The 15,563-nt window shown below is 49.2% G+C and overlaps 1 protein-coding gene across 2 annotated transcripts; it reads left to right on the top strand.

Moving 5' to 3' along the window:
- The first annotated feature begins 1,362 nt into the window (after positions 1 to 1,362).
- LOC135264018 (tumor necrosis factor receptor superfamily member 19-like) lies at positions 1,363 to 15,380 on the top strand. Of its 2 annotated transcripts, XM_064352582.1 has the most exons (11): positions 1,363 to 1,468; positions 1,854 to 1,950; positions 3,329 to 3,428; positions 4,343 to 4,453; positions 9,617 to 9,795; positions 10,052 to 10,137; positions 11,807 to 11,971; positions 12,824 to 12,934; positions 13,233 to 13,335; positions 13,775 to 14,091; positions 14,411 to 15,380. In XM_064352582.1, exons 3-11 carry the CDS (start codon positions 3,363 to 3,365, stop codon positions 14,413 to 14,415), a joined length of 1,143 nt encoding a protein of 380 aa, XP_064208652.1. In that variant the 5' UTR covers positions 1,363 to 1,468; positions 1,854 to 1,950; positions 3,329 to 3,362; the 3' UTR covers positions 14,416 to 15,380. The 2 variants fall into 2 exon arrangements, with proteins under 2 accessions (XP_064208652.1, XP_064208651.1); XM_064352581.1 differs by having other exon boundaries at positions 1,389 to 1,950.
- The last annotated feature ends 183 nt before the right edge of the window (positions 15,381 to 15,563 follow it).

Here is a 15,563-nt window from a genome sequence, read left to right on the forward strand (position 1 = left end):
TATGGTTTCTGAGCTGCGGTCCCCATAGTTTAGCTGGTGTTCCTCCCCTCTCTCAAACCTATTGAGTGTCATCTTCACGTATGGAAGGAGCATATGAATTGTATACTTCACATATACATAGGCAGGGGTTGCACTGATCGTGTACTTTCACCACATTCACGACACCTAATTTATCGGTAGATCATTTTCCAACAGTGCACCGGATTTCGCTGTGCAACAGCCTACACGTGAAATTGACCATTAACATTGGACCTCTTGTTCACCGCTCACGACCATTAGTATTGTCTGAATCGTAATATTGTGTGACCGTAAATACAATTTAAACAATGCGTTATTGGAGCTTCAACCTAGCGGCTTGCGTTTGTTATTTAATTTGCTCACCAGGAATAAATTATGGAATACTGCCACTAGATGGCAGAAAAAGCCTAAAAAAACCTGGCATTCTGCGATTCCACAGTCACAGTACTTCACACAAAGTGAATATGCCCGCACTGTAAATATGGGTCACAGGTGCTGGATATACATAATTGAAGGACTCATTCCTTTGAATAAATGTGAGCACGTGCTCACGTGATGTCGATCAACTGTGAGAAATGATGCCTTTGTGTGGTTGCGTATGAACCGATAAATGTACAGTATGAAGTTTATCTATCTGTCTGTCTTTCTTTCTTTCTTGCTATGTGGCACATTTAGCCATATTACCGCTGAATTTATGTGTGTTTCTGTTAGGAATATGATCGCTCCATATAGCCAATTCGTCATGCGGTGTCGATCGCCTTATATAAAATACTTAAAATGGATACGACCCAGCTGTCCATACCACTCCAGTTGTGGTTTTGGAAGCAAACGCGCGTTTCTTCTGTGCCTGTATTTGATTTGCCTTCTGAATTTTAAGCCATAACTTCAACAAATTCAGCCCTAGGCACTAGATAACTGGGCAATAATAGGCTAGCTCCAGAAAAGCTTTCCAGATGGAAAGGCACTTTTACGCGCACATGCATATTCCCGCTATTAGTCTCACACGCACTTGAGTTTGTTTATGAACCCAAGCAGTTCTCTCTCCTTTTCCCCTCGTTTAGTTGAATTAATTAAAAATTAATTTTACTTGCAAGCGCTTTTTAAACACATTGTCGTAAAGTTGTTTCACAAAAACTGGAAATAGGAAAAAAAATAGGCAAGACCGAGATTGATGATAAAACACTTTCAAAAGGGGGCCATTTCATTCGGAACTGACCACCCAGACGTTTTATTGCCAGGTTAACTTTCTGGCACAAGTGCGCCCCTGAAGCTTTATACTGCCTGCCAGTCCGACCAATCCCAGAGCGAGGAGATGACGTCAAGGCATCTGCAGCTCGTTGAGATGAAAGGGAACCCTCGGAGTTGGGCACGGCTTCAAACCACCGACTAGCACCAAACAGCGAGCTCTGATCGAGCCAACCACAGACGTGGGATCGCTCAGGAGGTGGCGGTACTGAAAACTTGAGGGTTTTATCATTTTAAAGGAAAATAAACGGACGATACGTCTGCTTCCACAATCGGAGCGATTTTCTGAACGTTATTTTTGTTAATATTAATATTTAGCTACTTTTTAAAGCTTTGTAAAGCAGTTACAGGCTTAACTTCACGTTGGTGTAATCATCATTAAGCCTGTATCTGCTTTTGGTGTCAGTTGCTGCCAGCTCTTCGTTAACCTTTTGAAGTGGTGCACTGAATACAGATCAGATTACAAGGCTGTCAGCGCAGCCGTCCCCTGCCTTTGATCTCCGTGCTGGTTTGTGCGCGATTTACTGGTCTGTCTGGAGCAGCGCAGGGGATCGCATCAGAAAATGATCATGGTTTTGAATCCGATACAGAAGTTGCTGGACAGAAACGCCGAGTGAAACTGCGCAGAACAGACAGTACCTAACTTTTTTCGGAGAAGACCAGCTATATACTTTTATTTATATTCTGGTAAGAGATACGGCGTGCCTACAGATAACTACTTAATGTTTTATAATTTACACGGAACGTGCAACTAAGGGAAGGCTTTGAAGTTGTAAATAGAAGTGGCGAAAGGTTATATACACTGAATCAGTTTGGTTGTAGATGAATGATCGAGTTTTGTGAATGGACATACAAATTACACGGTTATTGTTTGGTAAATGAGCGGACAAAACAAACTACAGAGAAATGTACTTACAGTCCCAACTTATACTTTATATTATCGGCGAAAATAACATTTATTTTCTTTTAATAAGAAATTTGTTTTAAATAATGTCATAGTGTTGATGAGTTGTGGTTTGTAGATAATGGGTATACACGTCTGTCTCAACTAATGTATTTTTTATTATTAAACCGTGGTGATACCATCCTGTCAAAATCATTGTACTCTAGAGCTTGTGTTTCTAAAAAAAAAGAAGTGGTATTTGTTAATAATTGAATGGCCTGGACCTTTTATTTGATTGATATGTGTCGGTTGTTTACAAATAGCCTACATTAAATTAGAATGATATATGTAGTCCTCCTAGCTGAACAGAACTTTGGCACTCCTCTGTGCATGCACGTGCACGTATTCTGTGCAAAGTACCGCCACGACCTCTTAGCTGTGGGCAGAATTTATAATTGTGTACTATTCGTAAATATTGTGTAAAATCTTTCACGTTCTTTCACGTTCACATTTAAGAGCCCAGTTGCTCTGTGCTATCTTCAGAATCAGATTTCCTCACTCACGACACATCTGGTCTTTTCCTAAACTCAGTCGGCTGTTCGCCGAACGCTGCAGCGTTTTACTGCAGAAATGTGTCTGATCGTAGCCTATAAAAGATGCAAACCAGATTGGGGACGTTCAGACTGCCTGCGTTTTCCATGGGAAAACGGGTCAGTGGTGCTTTGAAGTTAATTGGCGGATGCCTTGTAGATAGCATGGAAATATATAGCTCAGGAACTTACACGGGGATTTTGAACCGATACTTAGATTTTAGATGTTGTCACCAGTGTCAATAATATACACTACTCATAACAAATTTACAGTTAAATGGCGTATCTGGTGTTGATATAACTTCTTGCAGCAGCGACGGTTGTTTTATTATTATAAACAAATTCATTTAAGAGCATCATTTTCGTAATAAAAAAAAATGTGTGTAGAGATGCACTTCCAATAAACCACCCAATGAAACACACCTGCAATTTCAGTGGCGGTGTGGAATCAAGTCCTCTTAATGTTACCACGTGGTAGACATTAAGAGTACTTGATTGAATGAGAAATATTAATATTGTACATATTGATCCTTATAGTATAGGCACTATGATTTCTTTAATGTAGTGGACAACCCTTACCTTCCATTTACAGGTACGGTTACAAGAGGGGACCCCTAAAAACCAAAATGGGCTGGACCCTTAGACTGAACAGGGTACGCCTGCTGACGGTGACCATCATGGGGTCCTGTCTGGTGAGTGTCACTGGAGTGATCGGAAAAAGTCATTTTAGTGCAGATGGCACAGTTAGCCTATTAGCCTATATTAGCCCATATGCTGTGAGGTGCTGCAATGTCCTGACTGATATATCTAATTGAAATGAACTGGGATTTCTACGTCATTTCTGTACGGGGGATGGTGGTTGTGGACTGTTCTGGTGAGAGAGGTGGGTGCAGCTAGGCTATACATTCCCAGAAGAAAGGACTCCAAAAAGCTCCTCTGTGTCTCCATAGAGGAACCCTATCTAGATCATGGGTTCTATGTCGGGCAAAATGGTTCAATCTGGGAGCTTTCACACTTTTCACACCTACCATAGAGGTTTCCAAAAAATATAAAAAGGGTCCCCTATGGAGACAAGCCATGAAACCTTTTTTTCAGAGAGTGTAGGAGCACTGATTGGCCAGAGCAGTTGCTATTGCAAGATCTAGGGAGGGAACACCTTCCTGAGCTCCACCCCTTAGTCAGGCTGCTCCTGTGGCTCCTTCCCAGCAAAGGAACCAATATTTGTGCGTTTTTGGAATTCCCACTTCCCGCCACACCTTTTTTGCCTCACATGCTTTTTCATTGGGCATTGAGACCAAAAACATGCACAGCATTCCAGGATTTCTATTTTCCTGTTATGTGTCTTGGTTACAGTGTCTCGGTTAAAAGTGCCATTGACCTGAATTGAATTGAACTGAATAGATCAGAATAGAATTGAATTCAACTGAACTGAATTGAACTGAAGTGAACTGAACTGAAGTGAACTGAACTGAACTATCCCTGCATGTTAAGCAACCGCGTTCAACTGTGGTTTGTAAAATCCTGCGGTGTCTCTGTGTGGAAACACTGTGTGACATCATCGGCTGGAGGATGGCTAAGGGGAGAGGTGTGAATCTTATTTTCCCAGGTTCTCGGATTTGCGGAGGATCCCAGAGAGTGCAGAGAGCAGGAGTACAGGGACAGATCGGGGAAGTGCGCGCCCTGCAAGCAGTGCGATGCCGGACAGGAGCTGTCAGAGGTTTGTGGGAACCCGTTTCCTGCCTCCTAGCACATGCGTTTCAGGCAGACTTGGGTCAAATACGCAATCGTTTTGGATTCAAATAATTTTCTGTGCTCTGTTGATCTTGTCTGGTGTAATTGAGCCTGCCAATATGACCAGGAGGTGGGGTTTGCACTTTCTGAGAGTATTTCATCGAGACCTACTGCCTCCCAAGGCAGGCTCCTTAACCATCATGCTACATTGCCTCCCATTGTTAATGAAGCTTCACTGGAATGTTCAGTAAGCTACAACCGATGAGCTCTTTGCTTGGCGTGAAATGAGCCAATCACACTGGCCCTGTTAGCATTAGCCTCTGACTCTGCGGTCAGTAAGCTTCATTTTCAGTAAGCTACATCCAATAAGCTCTTTGCTTTGCATGAAAGGAGCCAATCACACTAGCCCTGTTAGCGTTAGCCTCCGTCTCGGTCGTGCAGTCGTGACGGGTGGGCGGCTCGGCGGGCCCGACGCCCTGCTGTCAGGCGCTAACGGGCAGAAGTAACGAGCGCGAGGGACCCCCCGCGGCGCCGGTTAATAATTGGCTTCCTCGTTCGTGGGGGGGGGGGGGGGGGCGGAGGCAGACAGTGTGCCAGGGAACACTCAGATGGGACAAAGGGTGAAAGAGGGCAGGGATGGGGCGAGGGGGGGGGGGAATCTACAGCGTCTCCATGGATACCGAAGAGGGGAGGGAAGGGGTGATTGGAGGGGTGGGCAGTTTCTCACAGCTTTAGGTTATATTTCCACGGTGACAGCCGCCCCCCCACCCCCCCAGTCTGTCAACCTGCCAGCGTCCGCCGCCCCTTCCCTGGCCGCACAGCAGCCAGAGACGCCGGGTCTCCACCGACCTGACAGTCGTGAGGCAGAAATTATGCGTTTCTCTGAAACCCAAGAGCGAGCGCCGGGGTATCGCTGCGAAAGCCATTACAGCCCAGACTGGGGCTGCACTGTAACTGCCTCCTGCCTGCCCCTGGCGGCCATTTTGCCATAAGATACTTGAGGGAAAAAAACGCCGCGGAGGAATTCGGCCGTGTTCCCGCGGCTAGCGCGGAACGTTCTCGCAACCTTAAGGGAACGTTTGGTCGGTGTTGTGACGTTGCCGCTACGTTGCGGCAAGATTGCGAGAACGTTTTTCTGTTAGCTGGGCCTCTTTCGTGTTACGTTTGGGTCGGTCCTTTGGATCACTTGTAGTTTGAATTATGGTATTACAAAGGGCAGGTTTACATTTTACTGTGATTTTCACACTTTTTAGTTTCCTTGAGTTGTTTCCCCTTGTGGGGGAAAACACTTGCTTTGCTGGTTAACTTAAATATATATATATATTTTTTTTTTAAAAGCAGAAAAAGATTAATCCAGTCGCTAAAAGACGGTCTTGGCTTAGCGAGGCTGAGAAAATGCAAGTGGATAAAATTTCTAAACGGCGAAAGCCACAGGTTTTTTTTTTTTAATGAGTTAACTGGCAGGGGCATCTGTGAGAAACGTGCTGTGCTGTGCTGTGCTGTGCTGCGAGACTGCGCGTCGCGTTAAAGGCACATTGTTTTCGGGGCTTGTTCATTACCGGATCAGATGACTCGTCTCGCCCGGGCGCTCGTACGATTCCTGCCTAATCTCCGAAATATCTTTACGCCTCAACATGCTTCAGCCGTCTCTGCCCCCCCCCGGCTCCTCTGTTTGAGTTGGCCTCCCTGCCAAGTCCCGATGTGAAGATAGGAGGAAAAAGTACATTTTTGCGTCCACCGCTTTCTTTTCTCTTCATCCCCTCGTTGTTAAAGTTAAATGGCCTTTCTATTCCTCCAGTGCTTTTATCCACTTTCATCTCAAGTGGTCTTGCAAAGTCTCCTTTCCCCTTTTTCTAAACAAAGTGGGGATGGCATTACAAGTTTGCATATGTAAAATAAAATAAAACATTTTAAGGGTATAGTTTTATCCACACCGCACTGATAGCACGGTGGTGTAAATTGACAGTGAGGTTAAAGTGTGGATGGCCCTTTGGGTGTTGAACTGGGTTTGTTTTCCCTTTTTTGCTGGATAGTCCTGTCCTATGTACATGTGGGCTTAAAGCTGGCCTGGCAGTGCCAGAAGGACAGGGCAGTGCCACAGAGACAGGCTTGGCAGTGCCACACGGACAGGGCAGTGCCACACAGCAGGGGGTGCCACACAGACAGGCTTGGCAGTGCCACACAGACAGGGCAGTGCCACACAGACAGGCTTGGCAGTGCCACACGGACAGGGCAGTGCCACACAGACAGGCCTGGCAGTGCCACACGGACAGGGCGGTGCCACACGGACAGGACAGTGCCACAGACAGGCCTGGCAGTGCCACACGGACAGGGCGGTGCCACACGGACAGGACAGTGCCACATGGACAGGCTGGCAGTGCCCACTCTTTGCGGGGTCTAATCCCCGGCCCAGCTGCTGGGTGGGGAAGCTATGCGCTTGGTCCCGCCGCGCGATCGGCTCACAGCAGCTCGAGGTACGGGGACCCCGGTCTTCTCACGGATCCCACCGCTCGTTCTGCTGTAAATTACCCTCCCGGAAAAGAGCGCACACACAGACACTCTCTCTGTGTGTCTCACACACACACACACCTGCACACATACTGTCTCACACGCACACACACACCTGCACACATACTGTCTCACACGCACACACACACCTGCACACATACTGTCTCACACGCACACACACACCTGCACACATAGTGTCTCACACACACACACACACACCTGCACACATACTGTCTCACACACACAGATACGTGTGCACACGCTCACATGCACTTGCACACACACTCTATCACGTACATGCTCTCGCTGTCTCTCTCCCACACACACGCACACACACACACACCCTCTCCCTCACACACACTCTCTCTCTCTCCTTCATTCACACACACACTCACACACACACACTCTCTCTCTCCCTCACACACACACACACACACACGCACACACACACACACCCTCTCCCTCACACACACTCTCTCTCTCTCCTTCATTCACACACACACTCACACACACACACTCTCTCTCTCCCTCACACACACACACACACACACACACACCCTCCAGCACACGGACGGCGCAGGTTCTAGCCTTTCCTCTCCATTGTTGTGCGTGTCCCCTGATCGGTCCCTGGGCTGGGCCCTCCTCCAGGCAGCGCAGACAGCTGTCTCACAGAGGGCCGTACGAACGACGACAGCTGCGGCTCCGTCCTTCACTTGCCCCCCTGTCTCCCCCCCCCCCGACCAATTCCACCCCTGGCTCCTGTCCCAAACCCCCCCCCCCCCTCCTCTTGGCAGAGCTGGCGTGCCATCCGTCCGTTCTCACACGGGACACTCGGGGGGGGGGCTCGAAAGGCGGAATTTCCTCCCACTTTCTCCCCCCCCCCGTAACGCAGACAGTCCCCCCGCGTCTGGAACCCGCCGCACTTCCTGTCTTCCGACGCCTCCTCTCCCACGCCGCCGTCGTTCCAGAGCTTTCCGCGACTCCGTGAAACGGGAAACGGAGAGGGGGGGGTGGGGGGGGGGAGAGCGGGCCCCTTTGAAGATAATCTTGGAGGCGAAGGACGCGCGTGACCTTCAGGCCGCGTGTCTCAGCCGCAGACGCGCGCCGCGATGAAAGGGGGGCCGCTTTTCGCAATGTTGACAGAGGGAGGTCTGGAGGGGAGACGGTGACCGGAGCCTGGCCATGCCGGAGGGATTCGGTTACGTTCTCAGGCGGCACCGCGCCTGGCTGGAACACGACCGGGTTATACGCCAACCTGAATTAAACACCAAAATTACAACCACATTTTTTTCTCAAAAAAAAAAATTAAAAAAAATTTATATATAAACTTTTCACTTATTGTTACATATGTGCAATGAAAGTGCAGGTATGCTGGTCAGCGAGTTCACCTTCTGACTGCCAGGATTCACAGAGAGAGAGAGAGAGAGTTTGGGGGGGGGGGGCTCTTTTTTTATCCGGAACCTTCTGTTGCCCGAGCTGAAAAGATCTCCCATGCTGATCCAGGGCCCTGTGGAGCTAATGGAATGTGCGATATGTGTTCCAAATGGATTGTTGTCTGACGGGCCTTTGAATGAGAAGATAAGCCCCTCTCTCGGCAGAGAAATCTGAAAAGTGTCCAGCATATCTGCTCCTTCTGGATTCTCCTTCACAAGCCGAGCATGCAAGCCCGAGGCTGCCTCTTACCATGAGCCGCATGGCTCTCGTGTGTCTCTTCAAACGAGCGTAATAATTCAAAATAAGAAAAATCATTTGTTTTTTTTTTACTTTGCCAGGCAGTGAATTGCAGTGATTAAAAAAAACGAGGTCAAACCAAAAAACTCCACTCTGCCGCATCTCTCTCCATTGTAAAGGGCTAAATAAATAAATAAATAAAAAAAAGTCGGGCAGCAGATAAACAAGTCCCGCAGACAATGAGAGCAGTGTTTACTGATCGAGTTGGCACTGCTGGAGGGAAGAAGGAAAGTGGGGATGGGGGGGGTGGAGGGGAGAGAGTGAGAGAGAAAAAAATCGGACGTGCCGGAAATGTTATTGTCAGACACGTTCCCTCATGTTTTCGCTCCTTTTGAACGGCGTGCTGTGCTGCTGAGGAACGGCCCGGCTTTAGAGGAGGGTTACCCGCTTTTTAAAGTGAGTCTCTTGGCTGCAGAGTCCCTTCACACCAGAGCCTAACCGCAGAGTCTTTCTTTTCTTTCTTTTTTCCTTTTTTCCTTTTTTGTTTTGGCTTGCCGCTGTCCCGTGCTTTCACTGATTCGGGAGGATTTGGACTGCCAAACGGTTTTTTTTTTTTTTTTAAAAACACCCCCAACCATAAACTTGTGATAATATAACAGTAGGTGTCTGGAAGGCCTTTTATTATTCTAATGGCAGAGGAATTCCCCCTGACTGTAGAGATTGGGGCTACATATCGACTGTCAGGAGTAAGAGAGACGACAACAAAAAAAAGAGAAAAAGCCTTTGGGGGGGGGGGGGCGTGGGAGATAGATTTTCAGAAAGGCTTGTGTTGAGTCCAACACGGGCCAGGGATGGCTATTTGCTTTTGAAGATCTCCCACCCCCAACCCCCCCCTCCCACCTCTGACCGGCTGGCTGGATGTTTTTTTTTTTTTTCACTAATCCCCCCCCCCCCCCGTCTCCTCCCCCAGGAATGCGGCTTCGGCTACGGCCAGGAGGCGCGCTGCGTGCCCTGCAGGCCGGGGAGGTTCAAAGAGGACCGGGGCGCCCAGAAATGCAAGGCCTGCCTGGACTGCGGCCACGTCAACCGCTTCCAGAAGGCCAACTGCTCCGCCGCCGCCAACGCCGCGTGCGGGGCCTGCCTGCCGGGGTGAGGGAGGGCGCCCGCCCGTCAAAACAGAGCTCCGCCTCCGCCTCCGCCCCGCCCCCCTCGCAACCGCACATCCACTTATACATGAACTCTCAAATAGACTAAAGAAATCATCAGATGTTTTTTGAGTCTTGTGTATAATTTAGAGGCACTTAAAAACATTTCATACCTTACTAGATTTTTAGGATGTAATAAACTTTTTTTTTTTTAAACTATGAACAACGGCAGATCAGCATCTGTGGTTCTTATTTTGCAGGTTTTATAGAAAAACAAAACTAAGCGGATTCCAGAACATGGAGTGTGTTCCATGTGGAAACCCACCACCTCCATACGAGCCCCACTGTAAGTCCTCTTAATCCTTACTCCTCACTGTAGGTCCTCCTCTTACTCCTCACTGTAAGTCCTCCTCTTACTCCTCACTGTAAGTCCTCCTCTTACTCCTCACTGTAAGTCCTCCTCTTAATCCTCCTCTTACTCCTCACTGTAAGTCCTCCTCTTACTCCTTAATGTAAGTCCTCCTCTTACTCCTCACTGTAAGTCCTCCTCTTACTCCTCACTGTAAGTCCTCCTCTTACTCCTCACTGTAAGTCCTCCTCTTACTCCTCCTCTTACTCCTCACTGTAGTAACCTGCCGCTGCAGGTGAGTGTATTCTGGCCAATCAGGACTGTAAGGCAGAAGAGAAAACCAGCAGTGCTACTGAACTCGAGGGCCAGATTAGAGTATCCCAGCTTTGTGTGTCCAGTTTCGATATTGGGTCCAGCTGGATATCGCTTGAAATTTAATCTTGACCACAAGGAAAATGGCAGGAATGGCTTTAAAATGTTATTTCCATTAAGTTTGTAATGCGACACGCCGGGACATCACGACCGAATATTTCCATACGCCTGGAACGTTTCACCCTGACTTTGGCAGAAGGTTTTTTTTTTTTTTTTTGAAACTGAAATTAAGACCGTTGAAGAGCGCCATGTAGCTTAACGTACCGACGGGAGCCAGACCGAATGTTCACGAGCGGAACGCGGTGGCCAGCCAGGCACGCTCGCGCAGCGGCACGCTGCAGCGAGGCCGAGTGGCGTGCAGCTTGCGTGCCGTGACAGCGAGCCGACTACGAGGCCGCAGACAGCCTCAGCATGCGAGACGCTCGCCAGCTCTGTGATAGTGCTGCGATCACTGGTTGTAATGTATCACTGCGCCTCAGTTTTTTTTTCAATTCAATTCAATTAAATTTTATTTGTATAGCGCTTTTTTACAGAGAACTGTCTCAAAGACGCTTTACGGAGCAGCAAAGCGAGTCTCCTGTTACCGTTTACTGTGACGGGTAAAAGATGATTATGGTTTCGTTTTTGGATTAGGGCTCTCAAGTCTGGTAATGAGAACTGAGGAGGCTTTGAGCCCCTCGTAACCATGGAGAAGCAGTGCTTTCATAAGTGCAGCTCCTGAAACAAAAGGGCACTAAACCACACAGCACAGCTGAGTCACACGGCACAGCCGGTCTGTAAATTGGGGGGGATGCCTCACTACCTCCGCTCTGCTGTGATCTTGTGTGGGGGTGGGGCGGGGGGGATTACTTTAATGGGCTCCTACAAGCCAGAGGCAAATGTGCCACTGCACACAAGGCTATAAATCTCAGCACAACCACGCACACGCACACACCTGTGCACACGCATGTGCATGCACACACTTCAGGCATAAAAACAAACACACACAAGCACACACATGCATAGACACACACGCACACACACGCACACACACATACACACACATCTGTATACATACACATGCACAAACACACTCACGCACACACACATCTCTATACGCACACTGCCATAAACGCACACAAGCACACACACCTGTATACACACATTGCATAAACACATGCACACAGACATACATACACACACAGGCGTGTTAAATACTGAGTAATGTAACTGGCTGGGTGTAAAAAGGCCCGTGTGCGCACGTGCAGTGTAATATCCGTAGCGTAGCGTAAAGTGCGCCGCTGTCTCCTCACAGGCGGGGGCCGGGTGAACCTGGTGCCCGTCCCGGCCACGGTGACCAGCCCGCGGGACATGGCCCTGGCCGCGGTCATCTGCAGCGCCCTGGCGTCCGTGCTGCTGGCCCTCGTCATCCTCTGCGTCATCTACTGCAAGAGACAGCTCCTGGAGAAGAAGCCCCGGGGTACGACCTCTGACCCGCGCACGACCTTTCACCCTTACGGTGTCAGTAGTGTTCCTCAGAACTGGGTTAAGTTACCATTTCAAATTACTTAACTGTTTAGATGCCAGCACGACTGCTGCAGATTACCGACAGTTGTAAACGAAACGTTTCGCGGGTATTCAGAATAAAATTACATTCATTTCAGTCTATCATTTGGTTAGTAATATGAAAATTCTTTTTTTTCCTCCAGATTTTACTGCCATCTAAAGAGTATTTGGTGTTATTTTGCCTCAGGTATAGACTCAATATTCACTTAAAAATCGAGCGACCGGTGTGTCGTCTTTACGATGAAAAATTGGAGGGAGTTAACCTTTCCCATCAACCATCGATAATTACCTGCGTTTAACATGTCAGGACGGTTTGATTGACGGCTTGCACTGATGACTATCGCGCCGCGCAGCTGTTCGCACCGGCCAGGCGATGCCACAGTCATCCAGACATGATGTCAGTCTGTCGCACTCACCGAGCGAACATTAGTCATGTAGCGCTTAGCGTTTGTGATGGCTAGCCACTGGGACCGTGACGAACGGCACAGATGGTTTAGAGGTCGATTTGCTAGGACACGCCACAGCAATGCTGACGGCCGCGATCGTGAGACCGGTCGTTCCTTCCTCCACTGGAATAGAAATTGTCAAATTTGTCACGGTTATGAAATCGTTTCCCGCTTATAGCAGGCTGGTAAGGCTACTAATGCTATGAAGCTCAGTATGAGAGGAGATTAGAACAGAGCTGCAGAAGTACATAGTGATGATGTTGATCGTGACAGTGACTGTGATGTCACAGTAAAGGGATGCCGTGATTCGCTCTCTGCAGTGTCGGTCAGGTCACCGGACATCGTCTGTAATGGGGCGGAGCTTTCCTGTTTTGACCGGCGGCTGGTCCATCCCTGCTGCCACTGCCACCAGGACCCGAGGCAGGCCTGCGGTAGGTTCTGGTGCCGGTTTTGGTTCTGGGTAACGTTCTGTTCTAGTTCAAGTTATTGGGTTCAGGAACTGAGACTACGCTTATTAGGGTTATGGTTAAGTGGAGACCATTGGGGTGAGCAGGTCTACGTGCACATATGAGTTAAGTGTAGACCACTAGCTGAGCAGGTCTAGGTGCATATATGGGTGAGGTGTAGAGCACTAGTTGAGCAGGTCTAGATGCATATATGAGTTAAGTGTGGAGCACTAGGTGGGCAGGTCTATGTTCCCTTTAACAGAACCATCTCTGTTGCGTTCAGGCCCGGTCCCTCTGATCCCCACCCTGTGCTGTGAGGAGACCTGCAGTCTGGAGCGAGGCTGTGAGGCCTGTCCCCTCCACCCTCACGGAAGCCTGGGCGACGGGTGAGAGCTCCGGCCCGAAGCACCTCTGCACGCGTGGGGCAGGACAGTCAACCCCGACAGGGTCCTCCAACTCCTCCGCATAGACCACTCTCAGCCCTTTGATGTAGCATAATGCTTCAGGAACTGGGCTTTGTAACTGAGAGGTTGCAGGTTCAAAACCCATGTGAAGCATTAACTGATGCTTATGGGAATTGTACCTTATCTGACCCGTTCCGCAGTTGTTCCAACCACTTTTGGTACGCACTTGTACGGTGCTTTGGATAAAAGCATCCGCCAAATAAATGTAGCATAATGTAATTGTGGTCTGGAACTACAGTACCTTGAAGGAACTTTGCTTGAATTGCTTCAGCAAACATCTTGCTGTACAAACTTGACAGGCGTGCCAGTTTGGATAAGCAATAAATGAGGTGAATAATATTTGGAACTACACCCTCCCCAGCCTCTCCTACCCTGCAGGGGGCACCGTCCCTCCCAGTCCGGGCCAGATATCGGACTCTACCGGCACGGACCCCGACGAGGCCTGGCCGCTGACGGCAAACTCCGAGAGCCCGGACGGCTCCCGACGTTACCTGGACAACCGGGAGAGCCCCCTAACGGTTAGCCCCGCCCTCCAAGGACCGACATCCACAGGGGAGGAGCCTCCCTACCCAGAAGCCCCGGAGGAGCTCCCGGCTGACCGGCCCACGGAGGGCCAGGCCAAGAGCGGGAGCGGCAGCCTGACTGAGAGTCATCCAAAGCCCCAGAATTCATTGCAAGGTAACGACAGGAAGTACCGGTTCGTCTGTTGAGACATGCAAGCCGAGCAGAACGGATTTATCGCAGGCACAGGAGGAGCGCTCGTTTTGGCATTTGGCTTTTTGGGTGGGGAACAGAAGAAATTGCTTCATCACTGTTGTATTTGACACGCCTTTGCAATAGACACAAATTTACACTTGACACTAATTGGATAATGGTTTACAGTCCTCGCTGAGTTTTAATGAGGAGTTTGCCCCGATATAAACCTTTGCTCTTAGCTTAAAACGTGCAGTAATCCCTCGCAAATGTTCTGAGCATTTCCTTTTTGTTTGCATTCCAGAATAACACGGATTTAGAGGATTTTGTTTTCGGTGTTTTTCAACCCTGGAATCGGCCCTAATGAGAGAGCAGAACTGCACGTTCCGGTGTCACGTTTCGCCGGCCCCAAACCTCCAAAGAGAAGAAGAGAGCACCACACTCCCTTTCACGCGTCCCCTAATCCGGGGCCTGCCAGAGCGCCTGCACGTCGGACCACGTAAATGCTTTCAGGCGTTTATCCGAAAAAGCAAACGCACGTCCACCAAGGGGGGGGGGGGGGGGAGCAAGAGAAGACTGCAAAAGAGACACACAAGGAAGTCCACTGCTGAATGGGAGCTGGCTGGTCAGGGGAACTGCCACACAGTACACCTTAATGAAGTTTTGTTAAAACAGGAAATGACTGGGGGCTCTGTCAGCTGTCTCTGGATAACCTTCGGACTGAACAGGCTTTAAACCAGACGGCTGACCGTGAAGAACCCGCTCTTCAGACCCTGGGATGTGTCTACTCCACAGCCCACGGCATCAGGAAGTTTTGGGCATCGGGGGGGAAAGAAAACCGTCCGATCGAGTAATTGTTCAATTAACTGGGGAAGGAACCGCCCCCGTTTCAACGGGCCTGTCTGAACGTGCCTCTTTGCGTTTTAAACGGGCGTGATTTTACTGGGGAGCTTGAACGGCAGTTGAGATTCAAAGCGATCCGATGCGCTTTCGAAGAGAGCGGTAGAGACAATAGCGAACGGGCGAGCGCGACCTGCGGTACCTGCGCTAGCACGCGCGCGCTCGGGCCGGCTTGTAGACGCTGCAAAACAGGAAGCAGAACACTAGTCCCTTTCGCTTCGGAACACGGCCTCCGACAGCCGTGTCCATTTTCGGATAGCCTGGTAGCGTTTGCTGCATGTGTATATATACCGTGTACTGTGTACCTTCTCGACGCGGATGGGTCTGAACGTCACGTTCTCAGCATGTGTAAATAAACACCGCTATCGTGGCTACGCCACCTGGTCCCGTACTTTTATTATCCTATCACTGCACCACGCCTAATGGATGCATCGGACGACACTTCATATGAAACGTCTAATTCCCCAAAGCTATTGTGATTGTAACAGAACTTTAGCAGATTTTTATTTATTTTTTTTTGTTGACATTGTTTAGGCCGCAGGGGTCTACATCACAAG

The sequence above is a fragment of the Anguilla rostrata genome, chromosome 9 (genome assembly GCF_018555375.3).
Source record: "Anguilla rostrata isolate EN2019 chromosome 9, ASM1855537v3, whole genome shotgun sequence".
NCBI classification, from domain to species: Eukaryota; Metazoa; Chordata; class Actinopteri; order Anguilliformes; family Anguillidae; genus Anguilla; species Anguilla rostrata.

Excerpts from the sequence above, each read along its gene's own strand:
- LOC135264018 (XM_064352582.1), top strand. The coding sequence starts at position 3,363 with ATGGGCTGGACCCTTAGACTGAACAGGGTACGCCTGCTGACGGTGACC. Across the intron at positions 9,796-10,051 it reads TGCGGGGCCTGCCTGCCGGG|GTTTTATAGAAAAACAAAAC; the intron begins GTGAGGGAGGGC and ends CTTATTTTGCAG. Across the intron at positions 12,935-13,232 it reads GGACCCGAGGCAGGCCTGCG|GCCCGGTCCCTCTGATCCCC; the intron begins GTAGGTTCTGGT and ends TGTTGCGTTCAG.